Below are 24,766 nucleotides of genomic sequence, written 5' to 3' on the forward strand. Positions count from 1 at the left end.
AAACCATAGCAGCATTTGTTTTCAAGGAGGCTGGAGTAGCACAATGCAATGCTAACTCCTCCCATTTATACACACCTATAAAGCATGGAACCTGTATATAAATGATACATATAACCATTGTGAAGCAATGGTCCATCTTGGCATGTTAAATATCTTCTACAGCTGTAGGGGACAGCAGGAAGCGGTGTGAGTGAGGTGCTGCATTATTTCTTCCTATAGAAACGCACCCAAAGTGGCAGATCCCATAATAACAAAGATCTTGGCGATTAATTATGCAGGAGTCAATTGTGTCAAGTTGACAAATCTGTCTCTCTGCCGAATGGTGGGAACAGGAAGAATCTTCAAGTTACAATAGAAAAAAAATCCCTTTGGCAATATCATGCGTGTTTCCAATGCTAAAGTGGACAGAGGATAATGTACAGCGGAAGAAACGTTTGAGAACTGGTATACAAAAAAAAAATATACCTTAATTAGCACCACATATATAAAATACTGTTAGTTTTCATAAATGCCCCCTCTTGTATAGCAGAGTAACATGGAGAAAGGTGTTCAACCACCAGTGCTCAGAGATCAGCTAATGCAAATGTTTTAGACTGGTTCCTAGAAGTAATGAGTGCAACTACATACAGTGCATTCACCATAGAATACAGTAGTTTGTATTGAATTGTGATTACAGTTTTGTGCAAGCAATATGTATTGTGGAAAACTGGTGTAAGTACCAAAAGGTTAAAGCAATGCACCCCAGCCAATATATATCAATGGTAATGGCTAACTCCTCCAGGATTTTTTTTCTTTCCTTTGAAACACTGGCTGGCCCATCTTTCCTGCTGCAAGACCTGATCCCCACTCACATTCACTGCTGGACAGGGCTCCTTCACACTCATCCCCTCTAGTCCAGCATCGAGAGGAGCTAAACCCACAAGAACTGGCTCCAGCCTTCCAACACTCTGCATTAAATGCCTTTAGGGATTAGCAGAGGTCATCGCCTGAAAACCCAATTGGGTTAAAAACAGCACCAGGCATAAAACAACTAGTGCTCCATCTACAGACATTCCACATTTATTGCACAACTGTGTCATGAACTTAGTAGTTAAACTAGGAGGGAAAAAAATATACAAATCACAAGACCATGATTGTGGGAGCAGGATATTTATTTTGTTTAAGAATGAATTAATGTTTCTTGTTAGCTGCTGCAACCTGTAAAGAGAAAAGGGTGCACAAGATCAGACCACAGAATCAAAGTGTCACCAGATACAGAAAACTTATTTTTGCCTCATTTCAAGTATCAGTGTTTCAGCAGCTGGGCTTTAAGGACAAACAGCTGAAATGTCTTTACAAACTAAACAGCATCAAGTGATATCCCTCACATTCCGGAATGAAGTAAATGTTTTGCCCAGAAGCAGAGAATGAAGGATTACCAGATTATTTCTAGGTATCAATTAGGATCTATTAATAGAGATGTGCTACAAAGAAGCATACCTGTCCAGCAATTCTGTCCAAGTCTCTCTGTCCCTGGGGAGTCAGTCTGCGACCTCTGAAATAGAAGTTTGAAATAAGGTTTATTGACAAGAGTGCTTGACCACTTACATATCAGAAAATAAGACGCCTTGTTAATAACCATGCCTCCTAACATACAACCCTTAATTTCCTAGCAGCAAATGCATTGCACCCAATGTTTAGGTCTGCAATCTCAGCAGTTGCTGACTGACACCATGTAATGAACACTTATTTCAGACTAAAAGAAAAGATTATGCAAAATGTAAAGACAGGCCAGTCACTGAAGGTATGAGTGAAACCAAATAAGCAGGTTAACGTCACCACATGATGTAGACCAGGGTTTTCCCAAACCCAGTCTTCACAGCCCCCTAACAGTGCATGTTTTCCATATCTCCTTGTTGGAGCACAGGTGTGCGATTACTGACTGACATTGTAACAGAACCACAGGTGGTATAATTAAATTGCCTGTCACCTGCACTGCTAGGGACACTGCAGATTAACTGGACGCTTTCAACCCCCCCACCCCACATGCTTGTTTAAAAAGATTTTGTACACTGTTCTCAGATATTTATTCAGTGTGTTTTCCCAATAAAAAAATATGGAAACACAGCCAAAGTCTATAATTTAATGTACTGCCATGGAACAGTCCTCTTAGGGTCAAAATACTTGCTCCATAGTAACATGGGAGAACATGACATTTTTCAGTAGGCATCACTAACATGTAATGAGACTCAGCTCTTTACTGATCAAATGAGTTTTGCTCAAAGGGACCAGATTTGTACTTACCCATTGGGGTCTTTCTCCACCATTTTCAGGTTCTCCAGAGCCTGTAGTACCCTCCTGGCCACACTCTTTGACCCACGGCTGAAGTGGCTTGGCATGACACCGTTGCGCTGACGCCCACCATAGATCTTTGTCATGGAGCCAACACCGGCACCACCACGGAGGTACAAATGACGAACTGTGGAAGCTTAGGAAATGAAAAAGAAAAAAATTCCATTAACAAACATAAAACAGTCAGCCAATTTGGCGATTACAACCAATTCCTACATTTTACTAAAGACCACATGCGAGGAATCGGATGGTCAAACAATCAGCATTCGAATAACCGACAACATTTTCATTCCTTTTCCAAAAAACGATTACAACAAGATCCAGTACATCAGTGATGTATCAGTAGCTGGCATGTCAGACACCAAATCAGGGTACAGTGGACCTTACAACTCATATTTTGGAGAGGTGTATGTTTTGCGAAGGATTATTTATTTTAAAATCTGATAAATTCCCTTATATAGCAAAGTGTACTTTATTCAAGGAACAGTTTGAGGATCCAGGAACAAAAAAGTATACACTTAAGGGCTAATTTACAATCAGGTTTTGGAAAGATGTCCAGGCTACAAGCCTCATCCAAAGTGTACAGTTGCTTTAACAATGATCCATTTTCTAAACAGTCTTTGAAATCAAGATTTGTGCATTCAGCTGGTTATCTGTATAATTGTGCTGTATTGTACAACATCTTGTAAAACCAAAAACATTTCCAATGTGATCATGTTTAGTTTACATGCAAGAGAAACCTTGGGAGTGGGTTTACACAGATGTACAGATCATATGATGTACACTCTTATACCGTCAATCAGTGAAGACCAGATTTCACACACCAGTTACTGGATTATATTGCAGGCTATTTTCCTCTAGCAAGGCAGTCAATTGTTATTGACATATAGCCCAGTTGAGGAGCTACTGGAAGACGCAACGTTAAGATCAAATGTGTCTAAAGGTTAGCCGACAGAGGGTCTCATTTACAGTTTGGCGCAAAAAAAAAAATTGCTCATGTTCAAAGCTTGTTGCCATGGAAGGGTGCAAACGTATTTTTTGGGGAAGCAGGGAAACTCTTGGCCGCTTTTGCATGTAGCACAAATCCTGGATAGTTTTATTGTAAACTGCAATCTTAAGAGTTGAGCTAGGACAACGCTAAATCTGTCAGCATTGTAAGTTTACAATCCCCCATGCAACATGGTTTTACCAGGGTGCACATATACTTTTGATGTGCTAATGCAGCACCAAGCATATATACTGCTATTAAACGGTAATTTCTAGCAGATTTTTCTCCTTTCTATGTCGAGCAACAATCACCTTAAAAATACTTTTATAGAGTAGTGAGCTGCCAGCAGCACCACAGCTGAAGATTAGATACATTTCCATAGACTTCCACCACTAAGCAAGTTACTCTCCTCTAGTGATCCACTGTCAAACTGCTGCTCAGTTTTGGCTGTCCAGATAAATACTGGACGATCAGGTCAACTGAAATAAAGTTACCTGGGACACCGCCGTCAAAATGTATGCTCTAACTTTGGGTAGACATTTGTGGTAAACAAGAGAGAAAAATATATAAAACTATAGTGCTTTAAAGTAGCTGTTTAATGGCTATTTGTAGCAGGCACTGTCACAAAAAGACTTAGACTGAAAGTCTAAGTGTTTTATAGAATCAAGTTATGTTGGAGGGAAAAAAGTGAGCCTTTAAAGGCCAAATAAAAGAAAACTTATTAGTTGTGGTGGATTTCTGAGTGTTAAAATTAAACTAGACACATGCACATTCATGTTGCAATTTTCAGCAGGAGGAAACAACTTAAAAAAAGTTCAAGTTGTGGAAACCGAAAGCAGATTGTTTTTCCAGGTGATAGTACAAACTAGAAGTGGTAAATCAAACATTTCTCCATCCTCTACAGGCTGACAATACTGAATATTGCTATAAATACTAACTTTAGTGAGCTAAAGGTGTTTTTAACAGCATGCACTATTAGAACCATGTCTTACCAGCACGAGTATAGAACCAGTTTTCATCATAAGGTGCCAATTCCTTGTGTTTTGCAAGTTTAACTGTATCCACCCATTCTGGTACCTTTAGCTTCCCAGACCTGCAGTAACAAAAAATCCAATCAGAATTCATATTGGACTGAACATCATAAACCAGTACAACTTAAACAGTTGATTAAGACTTATTAAGAACCCTACATCCAATGAACAAAAAAAGGAGTTTAGGTTAGGGAGACCTAAAAGTTCTTTGGTCATCAAATTCTATGTTTTGGCAGAGGACAATCCTTCTGTACTATGCTAAATAAGTTACAGATTTTGAACTTAGACATTTGGAGGGTAAGTCATTATAAATGAGAACACTTATCCAGTACTCTAAAGCATATGAAGTCAAAGCAGCCATGTGGAAATCATAGAACCATGGTGCAGTAATCCAAGATCTCTTAAACAAGTTACAGAAATCCAGTATGACTATCTAAACTTACAGTAGGTATGCATTTGTATTATTCTAATGATCACCAGTGTCAACAGAACTCACTTTATACATGCGTTAGCATCACTTTATTATGTACACTTCAGGTTCCTATACAGGAATTGGGGACAGAAGAACTTTAGACAACACAACAAGAAAAGCTTTCTCTGGTTGGACTACAATAAGTATGTAGGAAAAGAGACTGCACAGTAGTTCCAGACAGCTACTAAGACACAATAGTGGAACCCTACAATAGGCAGAACTCACTTCTTGAGGAAAGCAGAAAGGGCTCTGACGAACTCCTGCTGGTTGACGTCCTTCACCGTTACTCCGGGCATCTAGAAAGAAATTAATGGGTACATACAGCTTGTAATACACTTAAAGTAAAAGAACGCACAAAGCGAACCAAGCTTGTGATACATAGGATGTAACAGGGGGTTTAATATATGTAAAAATTAGGATGACAGACGTAGAAGCAAAATCAGAGTGCAGGAATAAGTACTGCAGGGTAGGATGCATCAGTTTATATAGTCAGAAGCAATATAACATTACAATGGCTGTATACAAGAGATAACCTACCCAATGTAAGGGGATGTGCCCTAAATAACGACTTATGTCCACATGCTGCTGACAGCATCCACTCATTGTACTGGGGAGTGATGGAGGGAGAACACATCAATTATAGTATTTCTCCCCAGTCTGTGGTCTGCACCGAGCATGTGCCCAGCGGCCTATACATAGTACATCCATGTACCCTGTACTGGGCTATAGCAGCGGGCACCATGTGACTCACATGGGGGATCCCGGTGTCCCTGCACTCTGGGAAGGACGAGCCTCGTTACCCGGGGAACCTGACACTTCCCCATTACCTCCATCAGCACCGGCCATGCCGATACCCGCCCGGCAGAGCCCGCAGGAAACGCCGCGGCCTTCCGTACAGGTCAGGCCAAACAACAACCTAACCGCTCCAGAGTCACACCCAGCAATGATCCGCACAGCGGACGGCGACAGCCCCGCTGGAAACACCGGGGATCCGGCGCCGCCTGGGCCGCACTGCGCCTCACTCACCTTCTCTCTGCAACGCCGAGAAGGGAAAAGGGACAAACGGGGTCTCCCGGCCGCTGAAGAAGGGGAGAGCGTCGACGTCACTCCGCCTCGTGCAGGCGTGGCAGCGGATTGGTCGGCGTGATCCGTACAGGGGGGTGTGGCTATGCGTGTCAGGCCTCGGTGCTGAAAGGAACGCACGGCCAGCTTCCTGGTTTGTTACACATGTGTTACTTTGCAAGTCGGAGTCATACCCTACCCCGGCAAATAGAGGTAACCTGTGACTGCTTATGGTCTGGAGGACGCTAAGATGATCTGCCTTCAATTTGCATGGCATGCTGGGACTTGTAGTCCCACTGCAGCTGGAGGACCACAGGTTTGTTTGCCTGTATGCTTATGAAAAAAACCCCAGAAGTGCAACTGAAAGTTGCAAGGTGCGGCCCATTATAAATAAAAGGACAATACTTGGGGGTAAATGTATCAAGCTGAGAGTTTTCCGTCGGGTTTGAAAACTGAAGATGTTGCCTATAGCAACCAATCAGATTCTAGCTATAATTTTGTAGAATGTATTAAATAAATGATAGCTAGAACCTGATTGGTTTTTCAAACCCTGCGAAAAACTCTCAGCTTGATACATTTACCCCTTGGTCTCCACTAACTCTGGGTCAGGATTTAAGTCTTTTTGCAATTGGTGAAAATTACTGTGCACCCCCTCAGCAGAAAAATAAATGCCCCTAAAATTTTGCCCTGTCCACCCCTTTACCTTATATAAATAATCTCACCTTGTAAAATGAGTCTTGTTATGTACAAGTGTGAAATGTAAATACAATAGTGCGCCTAGTCTGCATTTAACAAGGATTGTCCTTGTTCCGCCCAACTTTTCCCATTGGCCATTGCATGCACTCAAGAGCTAACATCTTGATGGATTTTGGTCAGCAAACCATGCAGTTCTACAAAAATTGAGCTGCACTTGTACGAAAGTAGATGTGATATCGCAAAATAGGATTCTGTGCTGTATTTCTGCATGTCATGAATCACCTATCGCATGTAAAACTCCATATAAGGAATATTTTTCTAAATGTCGAGTTTAGCTCACACAAGAATGCATATATTTAAAAGCAATACTGAACTGTATATTAACTTGTAAAAGTTACTTTTCTAAATTATTTTGCTCACGGTGTAAACCATGTATTGATGGAATTTGGCTACCCTTCTTATGAACGGCCAAACAGTGCCATTTCACAGTGTAATAAATAATGCTCTATTTATGCTTTTCAGAGCTTACAAACTACCACAGATACACTAAGGTTCATTTTGTCAGAAGCCAATTAAACTATGCAAACACGGAGAACATAAATCCCAAACAGATACTGCCCTGGTTAGAATTGAACCCATGGCCCCAGTGTGGTGAGAGAGCAATGCTAATCATCGTGCCAAAGTGTGCTAATTCGCTAGCATTTTGAAGACATAATTTATTAGCCTTGCATAACTTCTAACCTTTGTTACTTGCTTCTATATCCTGCGCTACAGAATCTGTTGTGTCTTATAAATAAATAAATAATAAAAATCTCCCTGAAGCAAGGTAGAAAACGAAGTCAAGTATAAAGGTAGGAAACTAGATTTAATATTACCATAGCCATTCGCTCCTTCAGTACTAGATTGATTACTAGATTTTACTATGGCTAACTCATTTTCATCTAACAGGTACTGTATTTGTGACCATTTTTCCCTTTGATTGTTCTTGTGTTTATTACTGTGAACAGATTGAGGTGTACAAAATGCAAGAAAAGGGTCTGGAAAAATATATCCATTAGTTGTTCCCATTTACTTGCATGTATTCATAAAGCATTCATAAGACAATGTAACTGTGTCATTGTAGCTTCTGACCATACCTGCCGACTCTCCGGATGTTCCAAATAACTCCCAAAATACTGGATGATCTCCCAGACATTGCAGACAGTCTGTCAATGTCCCTGAAGCCGGACTGGAGAAACGGTGTGCGGAGCCACCACGGAGACGGAGGAAACACTGGAGAGTGCTGGAGAGCTTCAGCCATTTTCTTGTAGCACACCTCCTCCTGGTGTTAGGTATCACACATTCTCTCCCCAGTGGGAGAAAGAGACAAATGAGGGAGATGGTCTGAGAGGTTTAAAGAAAGATGGTGGGAGAGAGAAAGGAGGCGACAGGGAAAGAAGGAAGCTAGGGGTGAAGGAATGCAGGGGAGTGAAAGGGAGTAAGAAGAGAAGGTTATGAGAGAGGAAAACGGTACAGGGGAAGAGGGGGATGCGAGGGTGTGTGGGTGACAGAGAAGATGGGGGAGAGGTGGTGAGAATGTATGTATGTGTATATATATCTATATATATATAAATGTCTAGTGGCGTGTGTTTGTCTGTGTGTGTGTGGGAAAAATAAAACTAAGCTGCAGCGCCACCTGCTGGGCGGAGTTGTACACTGACCTACTAAATTTTTAGTGTGTGGGGAAAAAAATCAGAAAGGGCTGAAATTTGGTATACTAAGATGTTTTTAATTTGTTAATTTAATTTGTTATTTGTTAAAAGTGTTTATAAAGATTTTAAAAATATATATATATATTTCTTGAAGGAGAAGTGACAGTTGGGAGTGGTTGGTGGTTGCCAGGGGTGACAGTGGGGAGTGGTTGGTGGTTGCCGGGGGTGACAGTGGGGAGTGGTTGGTGGCTGAGGCCTGGGCTATGGCCCAAATGCATGACAAGAACCTTTTTAACACCTTAAGTAGCTTGATTTGACTAGAATGCATGAGTATCATGCACGGGTTAACTTGTATATATATATATATATATATATGCATATATGTTCCACCTGCTGGGCGGCATTAGATACACCCACGGGTGAAGCTGTGCCCCTTGGTCGGATTGGCACACACCCCTTTGGCATCTAGGTGGCAGTAGGCAAATAGCAGCAGCTCCTCACTTTTGGAAAGTAGACACACAGAGCCCCCTTTAAGCAGTGTGGATATAATGATGCCAAAACGCCTGAATAGTAATCTGCTTTTTGTTTTATTACAGTATTATATACAGTATATGTGGTATTGCCATAGGACCACCAGAGCTGTTGAAGCATGGGACCCTACTGAAGTTGGGGTCCTTGGTCAGTGGCGTACCCCAAACGCTGGCTCTGCTCTCCTTAACTTACCTGCAAATGTACACCTATCCTGTAAGAAGCAATTTTAAAAACACACACTGTAAACTATTACAGCTTATAATTAAATAATTCCATTGCTATTTTTGAGTAAATCTGCTCTGTATGTAGCAACTAAGGATCAATGAGCCTGATGCCTTGATGATAATCCGGGCAGGTTGTTTACGGTGTGTTCCTTTACCTTGATCTAACCAATGCTCAAGACAGGTGGATATTACATTGTTTAGACAAGGAGCTAGCTATAACATCTATCAAAAGTAGTGGAGCCATATGTTATATATAATATATAATAAAATTTGTCATGACAATATTCTTAATGCATCTCGGTATATTCTATAATCCTATTTTGACCTCTATGATAATACTGTTATTAAGATACAACTTATGGTTTATTTCATGTACTATAGACAAATTATTATCTAAATGTGTAGTATGTGTTACTCCTGCCTTACACAATGCACTGGATATATAATTGTATCACTTTTAATGGTGCATTAACAATAGAACAATATGTTTGTGTCACTCTACTGAGGATCCTAAAATCCATACTGTGCTCCATATCTGCTGAGAGATTACATGCAACGGGAGGCAATTAAGCATGTGTGGGCTGACTGGAGAATGAGATAAGAGTCTCCATTAACACGGAACAATCAATCGCATTAATGATAATGCTTCCTGGTTATTTCCACGTTCACCGAAAGCTAAAATACAAACATTTGGCTGTAAAATGTTGCACATTTGCCATCAGAAAACATTCCCAGTATTATCCCAAACACAGATGGTATCGCTGAACCTCTTCAAAACGGACTGCTCCGAGTGAAACGTTCATTATCATGTTAATATTTTAACATAACAACACAATTTAAGACATTCAAAAGTGCAACCACCCTCCAAAAAACCAAAACTGCAGAACATATGACTATCCGGTGATGCTTAGCACTTCTATTCAAACCGCAGATCTTTTGTACAATGTAGTTTGTAGACTGTAAAATGGCAGGATTAATATACGTTTGTATATTACATATATGCTATATATTATATCAAAGATGTCATTTGCCACTTGACAAACAATTGGTTCAAGCTGACAAGTGACAACGGTGACTGACAGATATGAGTTTTGTTGCCATTGGAAAAATTGGGTTGACACTGACAGATGACAAATGACATACAATCAACTCCAGCACTGTTCTGATGTTTTAGAAGTTATGCAATCCTTTTATCAAGGAGATTAATACAACACACCAAAACAATTGTATATTTTTATTACAAGTGATTTTAAAAGAATTTGGCATTGTGATGCATGCAGTATCATTTCCTGGGAAAGATTAATGTGTCTCAATCGTAACTAGACGGGCTGAAGATAAAGGCAGCAAAACTCAAAAATATTTGTAAAAAAAAAAAAAAGTAGACTCCTACAAAGTTAGTACAATATAGGGAGGCTATTATAATTGAATTGCTTTTATTTAAAAGATTTCTTCTTCACAGAGTAAAATAAACCTGTGCAGAAGTTTAAACGGCTTCTAGTTATAAAACCAAGGGCTAGATTTACTAAACTGCGGTTTTGAAAAAGTGGAGATGTTGCCTATAGCAACCAATCAGATTCTAGCTGTCATTTTGTAAAATGTACTAAATAAATGATAACTAGAATCTGATTGGTTGTTATAGGCAACATCTCCACTTTTTCAAACTCGCAGTTTGGTAAATATACCCCCAAATGTTGTTTTCCAAAAATATTGCAGATGTGTGCTTTTTAGTTATGTACCCATTTGTTAATGTATTATTTAATTAATTTGGTATATACATTGGTATTGACAATCATTTTTCATACTGCCATTTCTAAATTTCCACTTCGACCACTGTTTGTAAAACCATTTTATTTTATATGTGCTAAAGAGCTGTTCAGATGCACACCAGAGCGCCTCGGATTTCTTTGCTATATAAATCAGCAATTCCTAAGAGGTACACATTGCATGCTAATACAAAGTAAAACACAATGGGCCTGATTCATTAAGGAAAGGAAAGCAAAAAAAAAATAGTAACTTTGCACCTGTACAAAACCATGTTGCATTGGAGGCGGAGGTAAATTTAAAATGTGGGGACAGATATATAGTTGGGGTTGAGCATGTCCTAGATCAACTTTAAATTTCAGTGTACAAATAAGCTATCAGGTATTTCTATGCTACATGAAAAAACAGACAGTATTTAACTTATGTGCAAAATAAAAAACAAATTTGCACCCCTTGCATTGTAACATGGTTTTGTCCAGGAGAAAACTTACTCATTTTTTTGCCTTGCTTTCCTTAATGAATCAGACCCAATATCTATCTATCTATCTATCTATTTGTAGGATGACAGAATTCACCTGTTTTTCAATCCTTTGCAGTAATAGTGGAGGGCTGGTAATTCTTGGTCATAGAGAAGGGGGAAAGGGGCAGGTAACTAGTAAGTGGCCCATAGTACAGAATCACCACCCAACAAGTGAAGGATGGTCATGGTGGTACAGTACCTATTCCATTTTGAAGCTTTGTGCGAAATCTCTTTGGCTGCTGGTGTGGTCCATTGAATAGCTACACAGCCATGTGCACTTCTCACTGAGAAAGCCTCTTCCGTCTCAGTGCCAGCCATCACTGATACAACAAGAGTGGCAAGAGGGCAGTACGGTGGCTAAGTGGTTAGCACTTCTGCCTCACAGCACTGGGGTCATGAGTTTAAATCCTGTCCATGGCCTTATCTGTGTGGAGTTTGTATGTTCTCCCTGTGTTTACGTGGGTTTTCTTTGGGTGCTCCGGTTTCCTCCCACACTCCAAAAAAGCATACTGGTAGGTTAATTGGCTGCTATTAAAAAATTGACCCTAGTCTCTCTCTCTCTGTCTGTGTATGTTAGGGAATTTAGACTGTAACCCCCCAATGGGGCAGGGACTGATGTGAATGAGTTCTCTGTACAGCGCTGTGGAATCAGTGGCGCTATATAAATAAATGATAATGATGAATGAGTGAGAATGATTGTTCTGTAGATTCTTATCCAGCCTGTGGGTGAATCTTGTGCCTGCGACAGAAAACTTTAGTTGATAGACCGCAGTGGACAAGGCGCAGGAAGACAGATTTAAGGGCCGCCCCAAAGTCCTTCTTCCTCATGGCATAGACTAGGGGATTAGCAAAGGAGTTCATGTGTGAGAAGAGCACAGCCAGGCGTATAAGGGGCACAGGCAGAGAGCAAGAACGGCATAAGAGCCTGAGGCTGTTAATTGCATTGAGTGGTATCCAACATAAGCAGAAAATGCCCACTAGGAGAAAAAGAGTCCATGCCATGTGCATCTCCCTCTTCTTAGAGGACCTCAAGTGACCTCTGACCACTCTGAAGATATCAGCATAAATAATCAGCATGATGAGTAGAGGCAGCAGAGTGCATCCAAAAAACACAAAGTAGACAAGGTACTCCGGGCTAAAGACAGCTGTGAGGGAACAGCAGCCTAGGTGGTCCCCTTGGATATTGCTGTTATTGGTAACTTCTCCATGACTGAAATATGCCTTGGAAAGATCCCTTGCTCGTTGAGGTACCGGGTCATGCAAACTGGACCTTTCAAAACTAATTGCATACCTTTCAGAAGCTGTTTGAGACTTGTTGCTCCCCACGTATTGCCGGAACTGGTTCCAACCCATCATCGGAGAGAATCCAATGAGGCAGGATAAGAAGAGGCACAGCAGGACTGCAAGGGCTAACCGCCGATTGGTGACGTACACCGTGTAGCTGTAAGATGAGATTATTGCATTGCTATTAGGACGTTATAAGAATTTATACTAATATAACTGCAATTCATATATTAAAAATCAAACCTAAATTGACTTGGTGTCATAGGAAGATAGTTAAAAGAACACAATAACAAACTGAATGTGTGTAAAATTTTACATACCTTAGACATTGCTGTTCATCTTCTGTGCACAAAAGTAAATACTTTTGAGAGTTATATGTTAAGAGGAAGGTGCCAATGTTATATGAATGTAGAACGATGAGGCACTTGTGAAACTAAAATGGAAATATAGTTGCCAATGGCAAAATGATAAGTATTTGTGTCAAGTTGTTGTTAAAGTTGTTTCTCTGTCATACACGATGAAATGCAATCCAACAGGATTAGCCTTTGACTTAATATAGGGATGATTTCGAAATTCACACATAGTACCATGATTGGCCAAACAACAGTTGACAGTGGATGGGGAGGATTTTAAATATGAAGGTGGATAATCAAATTGATGGTGCATTAATAAAGTAGGGGGCGGAAGGCATGCCTGGAGAGACATTGGTATTGGACACACTTTCCATGTGCTCTGCATGAGGGATCCTTTTTACGTCCTAACATCACTGTGATTTTCCTGTCTATATCCCGCACATCATACCAACCTGCTTTGTGACTTCTGTGGCTATGATTACTTTTTGTGTCAGCCACCTAACAACGTGAATCCTGGTCTTTCTCTCCCACCATTTCTGAGTGGGCCCTGTACCAACCTGTGCCTGTACCTGCGTTCCTTCACCCATTATACAGGATACAATAAACCACAGTCACAGCCAATGTTTGGTTCACAATTTCAGAGAAGGTGCTAATACTAGACACTAATCCAATGGACTCAACAATCTGGTAACTCATGCTTGCTGTTGCCAGATACTTCTAGGCACAGGTGAATGTCCAGCACCTGTGGTGACATTACTCCTCATTAGGGCACTCTATTGATCTTTCCCAATCTGGAAGCTACTATAGCAACTGTATGTGATGTATACCTGTTTGACAGCTTTCTATACAGTTTAGTCTTAGCAACATAAGTAGTCATATGCTGTTGTAAACACACAGGGACTACTACTGCCATGGTTTTTTACTTTATTCTTAAAATGCACTACTTTATGGCAATGTAGGCCATCACGTGAGAGTCACGAAAACTCCAGACATTACCTTCAATAACATCAATTTTACACTTTTTTTATATGTTACACTTTTTATGTGTTATTTGTGATATTTGCATTTGTTGTCTTGTTGTACTCTTTGCTTCTGTGTGTTGCATAAGCAACATATCTGTCCAAACACGCTAAGAGGGTTTCCAATGTTGTTCTTTGCTTATGACTCGATGATGAGACACTGACTGGTCTCACCATACCACCCTAGGGCGCCATGCCCACTTGCTGACCTATGTGCTAACTCGGCATGTAGTATACCTCCTGCCTGTCAACAAAACAGGCCTTTACCTTTCCTGCCACATGGCAAACTTACCTTACCTACCCTGTTCTATCTCTAACAACCTTGCCAAACCCGATAGAGCACAATAATGCCTCGCTACTTCCTACACTCTTCGATTACTGGGCATATGTAACTCCAGATGTATAGGTACACTCCCATAGGATACTCTCAGTCAATGTAAAAGGGCTCAGTAACCCTCGGAAAAGTGGGTAACTTATTACCACCCTTAAACTACCCAGGAGAGATCTAATCTTTCTCAAGAAGACTCACTTCATGCAAGATATGCACCCTGAAATCCGTTCTAAATCATACCCAGGCTCGTACAATGCCTGCGATCAAAAGCAAAGAGAGGTTGTCAATTCTGCCGTCATCTAGCAATCAAGTTTTTCAATTCCCTTGCAGATAAAGAAGGCTGCTACCTCCTCTTATTAGGCAAAGTAAACCATAAATTAAGTAATATAGTCAATGTCTATGCCCCCAATCAAAATCAGCACACATTCCTTAACAAACTAGATGAGCTCATCTCTCAAATGAGAAAAGGGGACCATACAGTTGCCAGGGACTTTGGACTGGTCTACCCCTGGGGCCACCGCTGTTGACAGAAGTCCGGATCTCTCTTGAATCTTATAAAATCCCACCTACATAACTCATGGAGATGCATAGAACCCCCTAACTCATGAGTACACACTTTACTTCCTAGTCCACAATTCATACTTCTGCATAGATATGATCCTGCTCAGCCCTAAACCTGAGGACAGTGTAGATCCACCGACTAATCTGGTCTCACCATGCCTCTATATCTATTGACCTTGCCAGCCTAGCTTGTCATCACCACCCTCTGACGTGGTGCCTCAGTGGCACACCTCCACAATAATTAGATCTCATCACAGAATAGTTTGATCATAACGACCTCCCCGACATATATCTGCCTGTTCTTTGGACGGGACATAGTGCAGTCCTTAGGGTACACCTGATCGGCGATACTCAAAACAACTACCACCAACCTGGGTACTTTGATAAATAGAGATAAGCCATCAACTCAGCGATTCTCCAGTTTTTGCTAGAGAAAAGACATTTCCACACTTCCACAGTGTGTAATGATAACTGAGTTTGGTGAGTCATTAGATCTCACATATGCATTTCTTATTTCACAGAGAATTTCTATATCTCCTCCATCCCTCACCCTCCCCGTACCTGTTTGGAAGTCTGATCTTCAGGTGGGCATTGATGGCAATAAGTAGAAGGAGCAGAATAGAGAACTGAGTGGTGACCAGTGGGAAGCAGGTGATGAAGATACAGGTGTAGAAGCAGATAATGTATTCCATGCTCAGTACAATGGAGAAGGGAATCGCCAGAGCTCCAACCCCAATGTCCGCAGCTGCTAAGCTGACAATCAGAAAGTTGGTGACCGACCTCAACTCCTTATGCAGGTAGACAGTGGCGCAGACCAGCAGATTCAGGGTGACGATGCACAGGGCTATTATAATCTCCATGAAGATGAAGAGGATGTTATCATCCATAGCCTGTAAATAGGACAAACAGAGAACACAGGACACAATATTTCAACATGGACCAATATGAGATATTTTTCAACTTAAAATGAGACTCCAGGCTCCTAAAGTGAAATCATTTTAACCTGTCACTAATGACTATCATAATCCTTTTGTCCCCCGTCCCCCCGTCCCCCCCGACTGTATATATGCAGGAATAGGTGCAGTGAGGTTGGTATTGTTACATATATACGTTTCTGTACAAACAAGGAAATTAATAATTTAGCATTTTCCAGTGGGATTTTTTTTAATAGATAGGTATGTTACATCACATCGTTTAAAATAGGTGCAAATTGTTCCTTATTGTAGGCATGTTTTCCTAATGGCCACTAAAGCATTGACGCCAGAATTCACAAATTCTAAGCGATGACAGATGATCAGAAATGACCATTTCTACATATATTGTTTACAGGCTTTTATACACGTATTAGCATAACTTGCCTAATTTAAGTACATATAAAAGCTCACGTCGTACAGTACAGTCTACGGAGGTTCACAGGAAATTGTTATAACACACTCCGGCCCGCTCCCTGCGCTCGGCCAATGATCGCCGCCTCTCCTCCTCTCTTATCACCTCTTCCCACTCCAGAATCCAAGACTTTTCCCCTTCACTTGAATGACCTCCCTCGTTCCATCCGTCTCTCTCCTACTTTGTGCTCCTTCAAACGTGCACTGAAAACTCACCTTTTCCTCAAAGCCTACCAACCATCTACTTAACCACCTCACCTCCTCCACTCGCTCTCCCCTCTCTCTTCTGGCTCTCCTTGTGTCTGTTCTGTTTACCCTCCCTTAGGATGTAAGCTCACATGAGCAGGGTCCTCTTCCATCCTGTCTCCTCACCTGTTCTTCTGCTCCGTGCTTATTGCATCAGCCTGCCTAGAGTTTCTGAAGTATTGGTATTTTTGTTTATTGTTCTGTACTGTTTCACCCTGTATTGTCTACTGTTTGTACTGTGTACGGCGCTGCGGAAATCTTGTGGTGCCTAACAAATAAACGATAATAATAATAAAGAGGTACCGAACCTGTCATAATCAGTTGGGCAGCACTAGATGAAAACATTGTAAATTGTATCATATATCTACTATCTGTAGGTTCATCTTGAAAATTGCACTTTAAATTTTCCATATTGTCTGATTGTTTTACCAGTTTACAGTTTAGAATGTCGGCTCCACTTTTCACTAGGTATTGTATTATTCCCAGTTCCTTTTTCCCCCCTTCCTCAAACTGATCGTTCCCAATTTGGATATGCATCAGAGGACAGTTTTGGCTTTCAAAAGACAGGGTTCATAGGCAGATAGTATGTATGTGTGTTATTATGATAAATGTCTTATTCTCTCTATACTGTATGCATTGTTCATTACATATTCTCATTATGGTGTCATTGTTCATAAAGATTTTTTTAAATACTTAAAAATACATTATAACTAAATTCAGTTAAGTGTTATTTGCAGTGGAAGAATGATCTGCAGAACTCTAAAGAAGTAATTCAATGTGCTTCTTCATGAGATAGCTGCCTCTACAGTGTGCAAGTGACTGGTACACCTTAGTAATGTTCAGCAAGTATTAGTGCAGAACGTAAAAGGTGAATCATTGACAATGGAAGGGTTCTAGAAGGTACAAATTTATAGAGCACTCTTCTGTACAAACAGAATCTATTTGCACTCATACCTATGTGTACTTTAGGAACAATCTGTTTTATTACCATTATTAGAAGAAAATTTTAGTTTAACCAGTATTTTCAGCTACAATTCTATGACAGCCAGACAGAAAATAAAATATTCCTATACAATAGCCAAAAACACCAAAGTGCAATAATCTTCTGTAGTAAATACGTGGATAAGATACATAGCACTCCATCTAAAGAAGAAACAGTGTGTGCTATCCTATTGTCATCTGTCCTTTACTCGTGCCTACCTTCTCTCTTCCAGACTCTGCTCCGTATGAATCCTACTGCTCGATTGCTGTAATTAAACCCTTTATCTGTGCAATTCAGAAAACCGTATCTCCTCTGCAAACAGGCTCCTGGGATCACTGAACAACTGATCCTCTGGTATTATATTACACTCAATATATTAATATTGACATCTCTGATGCTCAGTAATTGCTCATCTCTGTCTTTTTATTTGGCCATCGCTATAAAGGCAGTTCAAGCTGTAGCTCAGCATAGTAAGACTGGCAGCATTCTCTGTAATACTGGCAGGTTTCCCTATAAGACTGGCAGCTCTTTCTAAGGAATTTACAGCTCTTCTCATTGCCTTCAGTCTCCCAGTAATGGCTTTGCCCTCTCTGACTGTACCTCACTCTGCCAGACCCTTCTCCACAATACTCACTCCTTGGCAGGAGTAGTGAACTTCCTTCATTGTCTTGGTGAGGATGCGATTCTGGCAAAAGTCCCGCCTATCTTCACTTTGGCTGCACTTGCATGCTTCCCATTCTCTGGAGCAAAACTCTCTGTGACTGGTGGACTCAAACATCAATACCTGCTTCTCCTCTCCTCAGGCATGCTGGGATATGTATACTTTCCGACTCTGCCGGAATGTCCAGGAGACTCTGAATTTCAGGGAATGTCCCAGAAGAGCAGTTCTTCCTCTCAGATTCACTATCGAAGTGGGTGGAGGGGGGTGGGCCAATGGTGGCATCGCCACTTGCCATCTGAGGTTTTCAGTGGTGGCAAGAATGGGGATTTGTCGTTACCAGTACCTGACTGTACTGGACTGCCCCGAGCCAAAGGCTCGTCCCATGTCTCAGCACCTCCAAAGGCAGATAAGCGCTGGGTCTCGGTGTTGTACACTGATTACAGTAACATGCATTTTGGCAATTTAAATACCATGACAGTGGTTATCAGGAATGGAGGGGGGTGCTCTCAGGGGTCTCAATGCGCCCCTGGAGATGCAGTCTCACCTCTATACTTGTAAAGGCATGCACTTTGTACTTTCAAATTGTACATGTACACGCACTTTTGCACATAAAGGATAATTGTGGGAATCCAAATTTCATGTTTCATTAATGACCCTTAAAATGTTTGGGCAAAATATACCCCCTACTTACCTTTCCCATCAGTAGTACAGTGATACTTTAATCCCAGCAGTGCTCACACAAATTATATGAACACTGCATTGGCATGTCTCCTATGGTGTATGGTGTGCAGTGTATGTGAGCCTATGAGTCAGTGATGGCACAGCCCTTGTCTTTTGGGCTCCTTGCCCCCAGCGTGACACAGTAATTGGTGGAATATAGCAGTAGGCGGCCAATGCAAAATGGTCAAACCTGGAGTTCTCAGAATTCCGATCCACTGTAATCCAATCACGAGGCAAATGTGGGAAGATGCTGCTAATAGGCTGTGAGTGGTGCATCATTTTTTTAAGGAGATGCTTCTGTGCGTGGGGGGTGAACTTACAAAATAGAAATGTGATTGTAAGCTATACTTGGACATTTTGTTGTGATTGTACAGACCTACAATTATTTTAGACAGAGTTTAGATTTGTTAATAAAACTTCGACTTCGAAAGACCACAAGATGGCAGTGGTGCATGAAATGAGAGCATGACATGACTGCAGGATTATGGAACATCACCACTAGACAGCAGTGTTGAGATACTGAATTGCCCATTTAATCACAAACAAAACTAATTTAGAATGATATTTTCCTTGTTCGTAGTAGGAAAATCAGGAATGCCAAAAGCAACCTGAAAGCTGTATTATTTGGTAGTGGTCAACTTCAGGTGCAAATAGTAGATGATGAAGATGACAGTCTCTGACACTAAGGAACCACTAATGATTGGTGGGGTTTTTTGGTACACGTGATGGGGAGTTGTTTCTGCTGTAATAGAGACGTTTTTAAGTTTTATTGCTGTATGATAGTAATTGCATTTATTGCACATAACACAAATAAATAAAAACATAACACTGTGAAGTGTCTGTGGTGTAAATTGTACGCATAGGCTGTTGGCGCCGGACTGCACAGATCTTAAGATGCGTATGACAGAACAAATATGCTATTTTTACATGCGGCTTTATTGAGCATAAATTACATCCAATTTGCAAGCAGCTCTGCACCAGGCCCTATAACTCGCCCACGCCTGGCTGCACTCTTACCTGCAACAACACTGGCACGCCAATAGACGCCATTATTGTACCCACAGTAAGAGAATCACAAACCTGCAGTGGGTAAATGTCAGAAGGGAAACTGCTCACTTAGGATCAGAAAAACCAATGTGTAAACACATTTTAGTGTTGTTATCATCATCATCACCATTTATTTATATAGCGCCACTAATTCTGCAGCGCTGTACAGAGAACTCACATCAGTCCCTGCCCCATTGGGGCTTACAGTCTAAATTCCCTAACACACATACACACACACACACACACACAGACTAGGGTCAATTTGTTAGCAGCCAGTTAACCTATCAGTATGTTTTTGGAGTGTGGGAGGAAACCAACGCAAACACAGGGAGAGCATACAAACTCCTCACAGATAAGGCCATGGTCGGGAATTGAACTCATGACCCCAGTGTTGTAAGGCAGAAATGTTAACCACTAAGCCACCGTGCTGCTTATTATTATCTTTTATTTATAATGCGCTGACATATTATGCCGCACTGTGCATTGTGGGGATCATAACACAAAAACAAATTACTTACAATGACCGGAAACAGAAGGTAGTCTTGACCCTGCCAAAATAAGCTTACAATCTAAGAGGTGTGGGGAACACATGATACATAAGGTAGTGGAATAAAATTTCAGTTGAGAAAGGGACATCAGAGGAACTCAGGGTGAAGGTTAATTTAGGACAATGAAAGCAGTGATTATTGTCTTCAGTATCTAGCGTCGCTCCGTATGCTCTACTGATTGCCTAGTACAATTATCGTCATGTACAAATTTTTATTCACTAACGAGCCTATTTATGAAGGACCACCCAAAATCGGTGTTAGCTATCTTTCTTTAGTGTAGCGATAAAGCGTGTAGTTTCCACGGTATTATGAAACTAGACTCACCAAGACACGGGCGTCGAAAAGTGACTGCGCGCAGCCTACTGAGGAGGAATCAGGGAGAGCTGTCTCTTCTCCTATTCTTCTCTTTTCTGGGGTTGAAGAGCAGACAGATAGGTTAATGACATCCAAACATGATGAAACACTTTCAAGAGAATACTATCCAGCTTAACTTAAACTTACACTTTTCATCGTCTATTGGGGTGGTGATAATCAGCGAAAAAGGGCTTCACGCCGGATAAATCACGTTAACCCTTTAACAAATAAGATGATATGCTAAAAGAGCCTTTTTTTCGGTGAGAACAGCCATTTTTGCTGGAGTTCAGGCTTTTCACTGAATGATAAATAGTTCCCTTAGTATATTAGAAGTCAAGTGTTAGTCCATCAGTAAGTGAAAATATCACTAGTCATTTAGGGCCTGATATAGAGATGGACACAATTTAGGTAAAAAAACGCATAAATTGTGTCCCAAAAAAGATGTGTTTACAAATACTCTATGTGAACAAAAGTATTTGGCCACACCTGTTAATTGTTGAATTGAGGTGTTTCAATCAGACCCGTTGCCAGAGATGTATAAAATCTAACACCTAGCCATGCAGTCTCCATTTGCAAACATTTGTGATACAAAATGGGTAGTTCTGAGGAGCTCAATGACTTCAAGCGTGGTGCTGTGATAGGATGCCACCTTTGCAAGAAGACGGTTCGTGAAATTTCATCCCTGTTGGATATTCCATAGTTAACTGTAAGTGATATTATTAGAGAGTGGATGTTTTTAGGAACAACAGCAACTCAGTCAAGACCACATAAAAATCCAACACGTTTCGTCCAATGAGGACTTTCTCAAGGGCATGTGATGTTCAGTCAGAGTTAGTGATGTTTATATACTCTTCCTATGCGGCTGTGGACATTACCCATTGGTCCCTGCATTTGACAGACAAGTTGTGTAGATTATATTGCGGAGAGATGAATTGTGCCTTCTGTAAAAGTATTTATCCATTTTATCACCCCTAGATATTATTATTTCTAGAAATCTTATTCCCTCCTAATTATTCTCTAAAAACATACCCATTAAGTCCCAACAGAAATCATTACCATATGGTACAATTTGAGCGCAAACTTACTTTAACCTATTTTTATCTGCTGATTCCATAGCTGAAGAGTTCCGAACTTTCACTGGCATTAATGTAAGCGCAAAAACTGCGGCGGGAGCTTAATGAAATGGGTTTCCATGGCCGAGCAGCTGCATACAAGACTCACATCACCAAGACCAGTGCCAAGCGTCGGATGGAGTGGTGTAAAGCACACTGTCACAATCAGAAGGTCTTGGGAAGCCCAAAGTGTTTGCCTGGTTTGACACTACCCCCGTTAAGGTGCGGAGTCTAATGGAGAGGGAGGTTTTAACCAGAGGCTCCCGCAAGGGAGCATGGACTTGGCGGCTCCCTAACCACAGGTCGCGGTCCTCTCAGAGGGTAACGGGTGAAACATGAGGGAAAGAAACTGGAGAACAGAGAAACTGAGGAGCAGGAGGAGAAGTCCAGAAGCAAAGACTACTGATGAAATCCTGAGGGCTTGGTGTAGTGCCCAGAATCAGGAATACAGATAGATAAGAGTCTCTGCAGCAGCTGTTGCTGGTGGAATCCTGTGGAGCTGGGTTAGCACCGTTGAATCAGGAAAACAAATAGATAAGATGGTCTGCAGCAGCTGTTGCTGGTGGAATCCTGTATAGCTGGGTTAGCGCCGTTGAATCAGAAACACAAGTAGATGAGCAGGGATACAGGAGCCAGTACTGGGACACGTCTAACCAGGAGGAGAGACCTGAAGATCTGGCAACTCGGAAGAGAAGCAGGTGCTTTAAATAGACAGAGCTGACAGGCAATTAACCAATCAAGAGAATGCAGGAAGTCTTGAGCAGACCAGGTGTTTGCATGCTCAGTTTAGCCCAGCAAGTGAATGCAGGAAGAGGGAAACAGGTGAGAACAGTGACCATAATGCAGGTTTAGCTGGTGCAATGTGTGACACTGACACTGGACTGTGGAGCAGTGGAAGCATGTTTTGTGGCGTGACGAATCAGGCGTCTCTGGCAGTCCGATGTGCGAGTCTGGGTTTGGTGGATGTGGATGCCGAGAAAACGTTACCTACCTGACTGCATTATGCCAACTGTGAAGTGTGGTGGAGGAGGGATAATGGTATAGGGCTGTTTTTCATGGTTTGGGCTAAGCTCCTTTACTCCAGTGAAGGGCAATCTTAATGCTTCCTCATATCAAGTTATTTTGGACAATGCTATGTTTCCAACTTTGTGGCAACAGTTTGGGGAAGGCTGTTTTGTATTTCAACATGACTGTGCCCCAGTGCACAAAGCAAGGACTACAAAGACATGGTTTGATGAGTTAGGTGTGGAAGAACTTGACCGGCCCACACAGAGCCCTGACCTCAACCCCATCGAACACCTTTGTGATGAACTGGAATGGAGATTATGAGCCAGGCCTTCTCGTCCAACATCAGTGCCTGACCTCATAAATGCTGTACAGAATGAATGGGCACAAATTCTCACAGAAACACTCCAACATCTTGTGGAAAACCTTCCAAGAAGAGTAGAAGCTGTTATCACTGCAAAATGGGGGACCAGCTCCATATAAAAGTATATGTATTTGAATACAAAACCAGAGAAAATGTATGTCTATCAAAATCAACACTTGTTGAATTCAGATAATGAATCATGCTGCGGGTTTGCAGGTATTAAATTCTCAGTTTCCAGGAGTTGCTCCAGTGAATAGGAAGAATAATCTGTTTTCTGTTAGAGATCTGTGCCAGAATCGTACCTTAGCAGACCCACCAGATTTTCACATTTTTACACTTCACTGGTTTTAGAAAAATAATGTTTTTAATTTCTATTCTACCCAAATGAGTTTTCTATATTTGCTTTAAAGTCAGATAAGACTTTTTTTTATAGTTGAATAAATAGCTCTTTGGTAGAACAAATGCATATTTCATTGATTCTCTACTTATGCTTAGAATTTTACCAAACTGGGAGGTCATTTATGAAACGCAAAAAATCCTGCGTGCTCTGCAAAATTAGATCTCTAATCAATGAGGCGCACTTTTATTTTGGGGCGGCATCTCTGATGCATCTGATGAGGTGTCACACCTTCAAGTGTGCTGGGAGGACTATCAAGACAAACTGGTACAGAACCAAGACATTGTGCACGGCACATTGGTTAAGCTTTGATGGGGCAGGGACTGATGTGAGTGAGTTCTCTGTACAGCGCTGCGGAATCAGTGGCGCTATATAAATAAATGGCGATGATGATGATGACCTTGAGTGTGTACTTTCTCGAAGTTCTGTGTAATTACGTGGGCCATAAAATGTATATACAGACTACCATTTCTGGCCAGGTCCATGGGTTTATGGAGCTTTTCTGAAGGGATACAGAGGTTAGGTAGATTGAGGCTGTTCTTAACATATTACAGATAAGGCTCAATGATTTGTTTAGGAAACATTAAAAACCAAACAGGATTTCTGTTTGTGGAACAAGATGTAGGAGTGCTTCTTGCAGTGTTGTAATGTTCTTGTAATGTTAAGAATTGCATGGCGATGTACACCCAATTAACTTTGTAACTGACATCCCGCGTTTTTTTCCACCATTTTTTGCTTTGTCAACTTTATTTTTCATTCTTGGTTTCTAAAACGTGTGTTAACATGCAATGGCACAGGCTTAGATGTTATTAACATCTAAACCTATATTAGAGCACGCAAATACATCATCTAACACTAGGGAAGCTGTAGGAGAGTTGATCTTGATTTAACTTGACCCAGATGCTCTACCTCCTGAAATAAGTCCTTTTAATTGCCAGAAGGACACCTCATCGCTCTTTATATTCGTAGCAGGTTAATTTCTACTTACCGAGGCTATGGCTGTTAACCGCAACTAATTACAAAGTGCTATTGAGTGTGTGTCACAGAAGGATATACAATGATAACATCCTAATTGTTTGTTTGCCATAAA

General features: G+C 41.1%; 1 protein-coding gene and 1 long non-coding RNA gene across 3 annotated transcripts in view; one reads left to right on the forward strand and one right to left on the reverse strand.

Annotated features, from left to right (window-relative positions):
• Nucleotides 1-1,133: 1,133 nt before the first annotated feature.
• On the reverse strand, nt 1,134-5,937 carry RPS19 (ribosomal protein S19). The gene is made up of 6 exons (XM_075191515.1): nt 5,849-5,937; nt 5,048-5,118; nt 4,312-4,412; nt 2,284-2,467; nt 1,480-1,534; nt 1,134-1,197 (listed from the first exon to the last, which is right to left on the reverse strand). The coding sequence occupies exons 2-6, from the start codon at nt 5,116-5,118 to the stop codon at nt 1,171-1,173; spliced, it is 438 nt and encodes a 145-aa protein (XP_075047616.1). The 5' UTR covers nt 5,849-5,937; the 3' UTR covers nt 1,134-1,170.
• Nucleotides 5,443-24,766, forward strand: part of LOC142107876 (uncharacterized) — a 33,256-nt gene continuing 13,932 nt past the window's right edge. The window contains exons 1-2 of one of the 2 annotated variants that reach the window (XR_012680028.1): nt 5,443-6,200; nt 7,355-7,431. This is a non-coding gene — a long non-coding RNA (uncharacterized LOC142107876). The remainder of the gene's footprint in view (nt 6,201-7,354; nt 7,432-24,766) is intronic. The other variant, XR_012680029.1, reaches the window with a different exon arrangement.

This window comes from Mixophyes fleayi, chromosome 11, assembly GCF_038048845.1.
Source record: "Mixophyes fleayi isolate aMixFle1 chromosome 11, aMixFle1.hap1, whole genome shotgun sequence".
Taxonomy (NCBI): Eukaryota; Metazoa; Chordata; class Amphibia; order Anura; family Limnodynastidae; genus Mixophyes; species Mixophyes fleayi.

Coding starts and splice junctions, on each gene's coding strand:
- RPS19 (XM_075191515.1), bottom strand. CDS start 5,118: ATGCCCGGAGTAACGGTGAAGGACGTCAACCAGCAGGAGTTCGTCAGA. Junction 2,468..4,311: donor CTGGTTCTATACTCGTGCTG/GTAAGACATGGT, acceptor TCATTTCCTAAG/CTTCCACAGTTCGTCATTTG. Junction 1,198..1,479: donor TGGACAGAATTGCTGGACAG/GTATGCTTCTTT, acceptor TTCTCTTTACAG/GTTGCAGCAGCTAACAAGAA.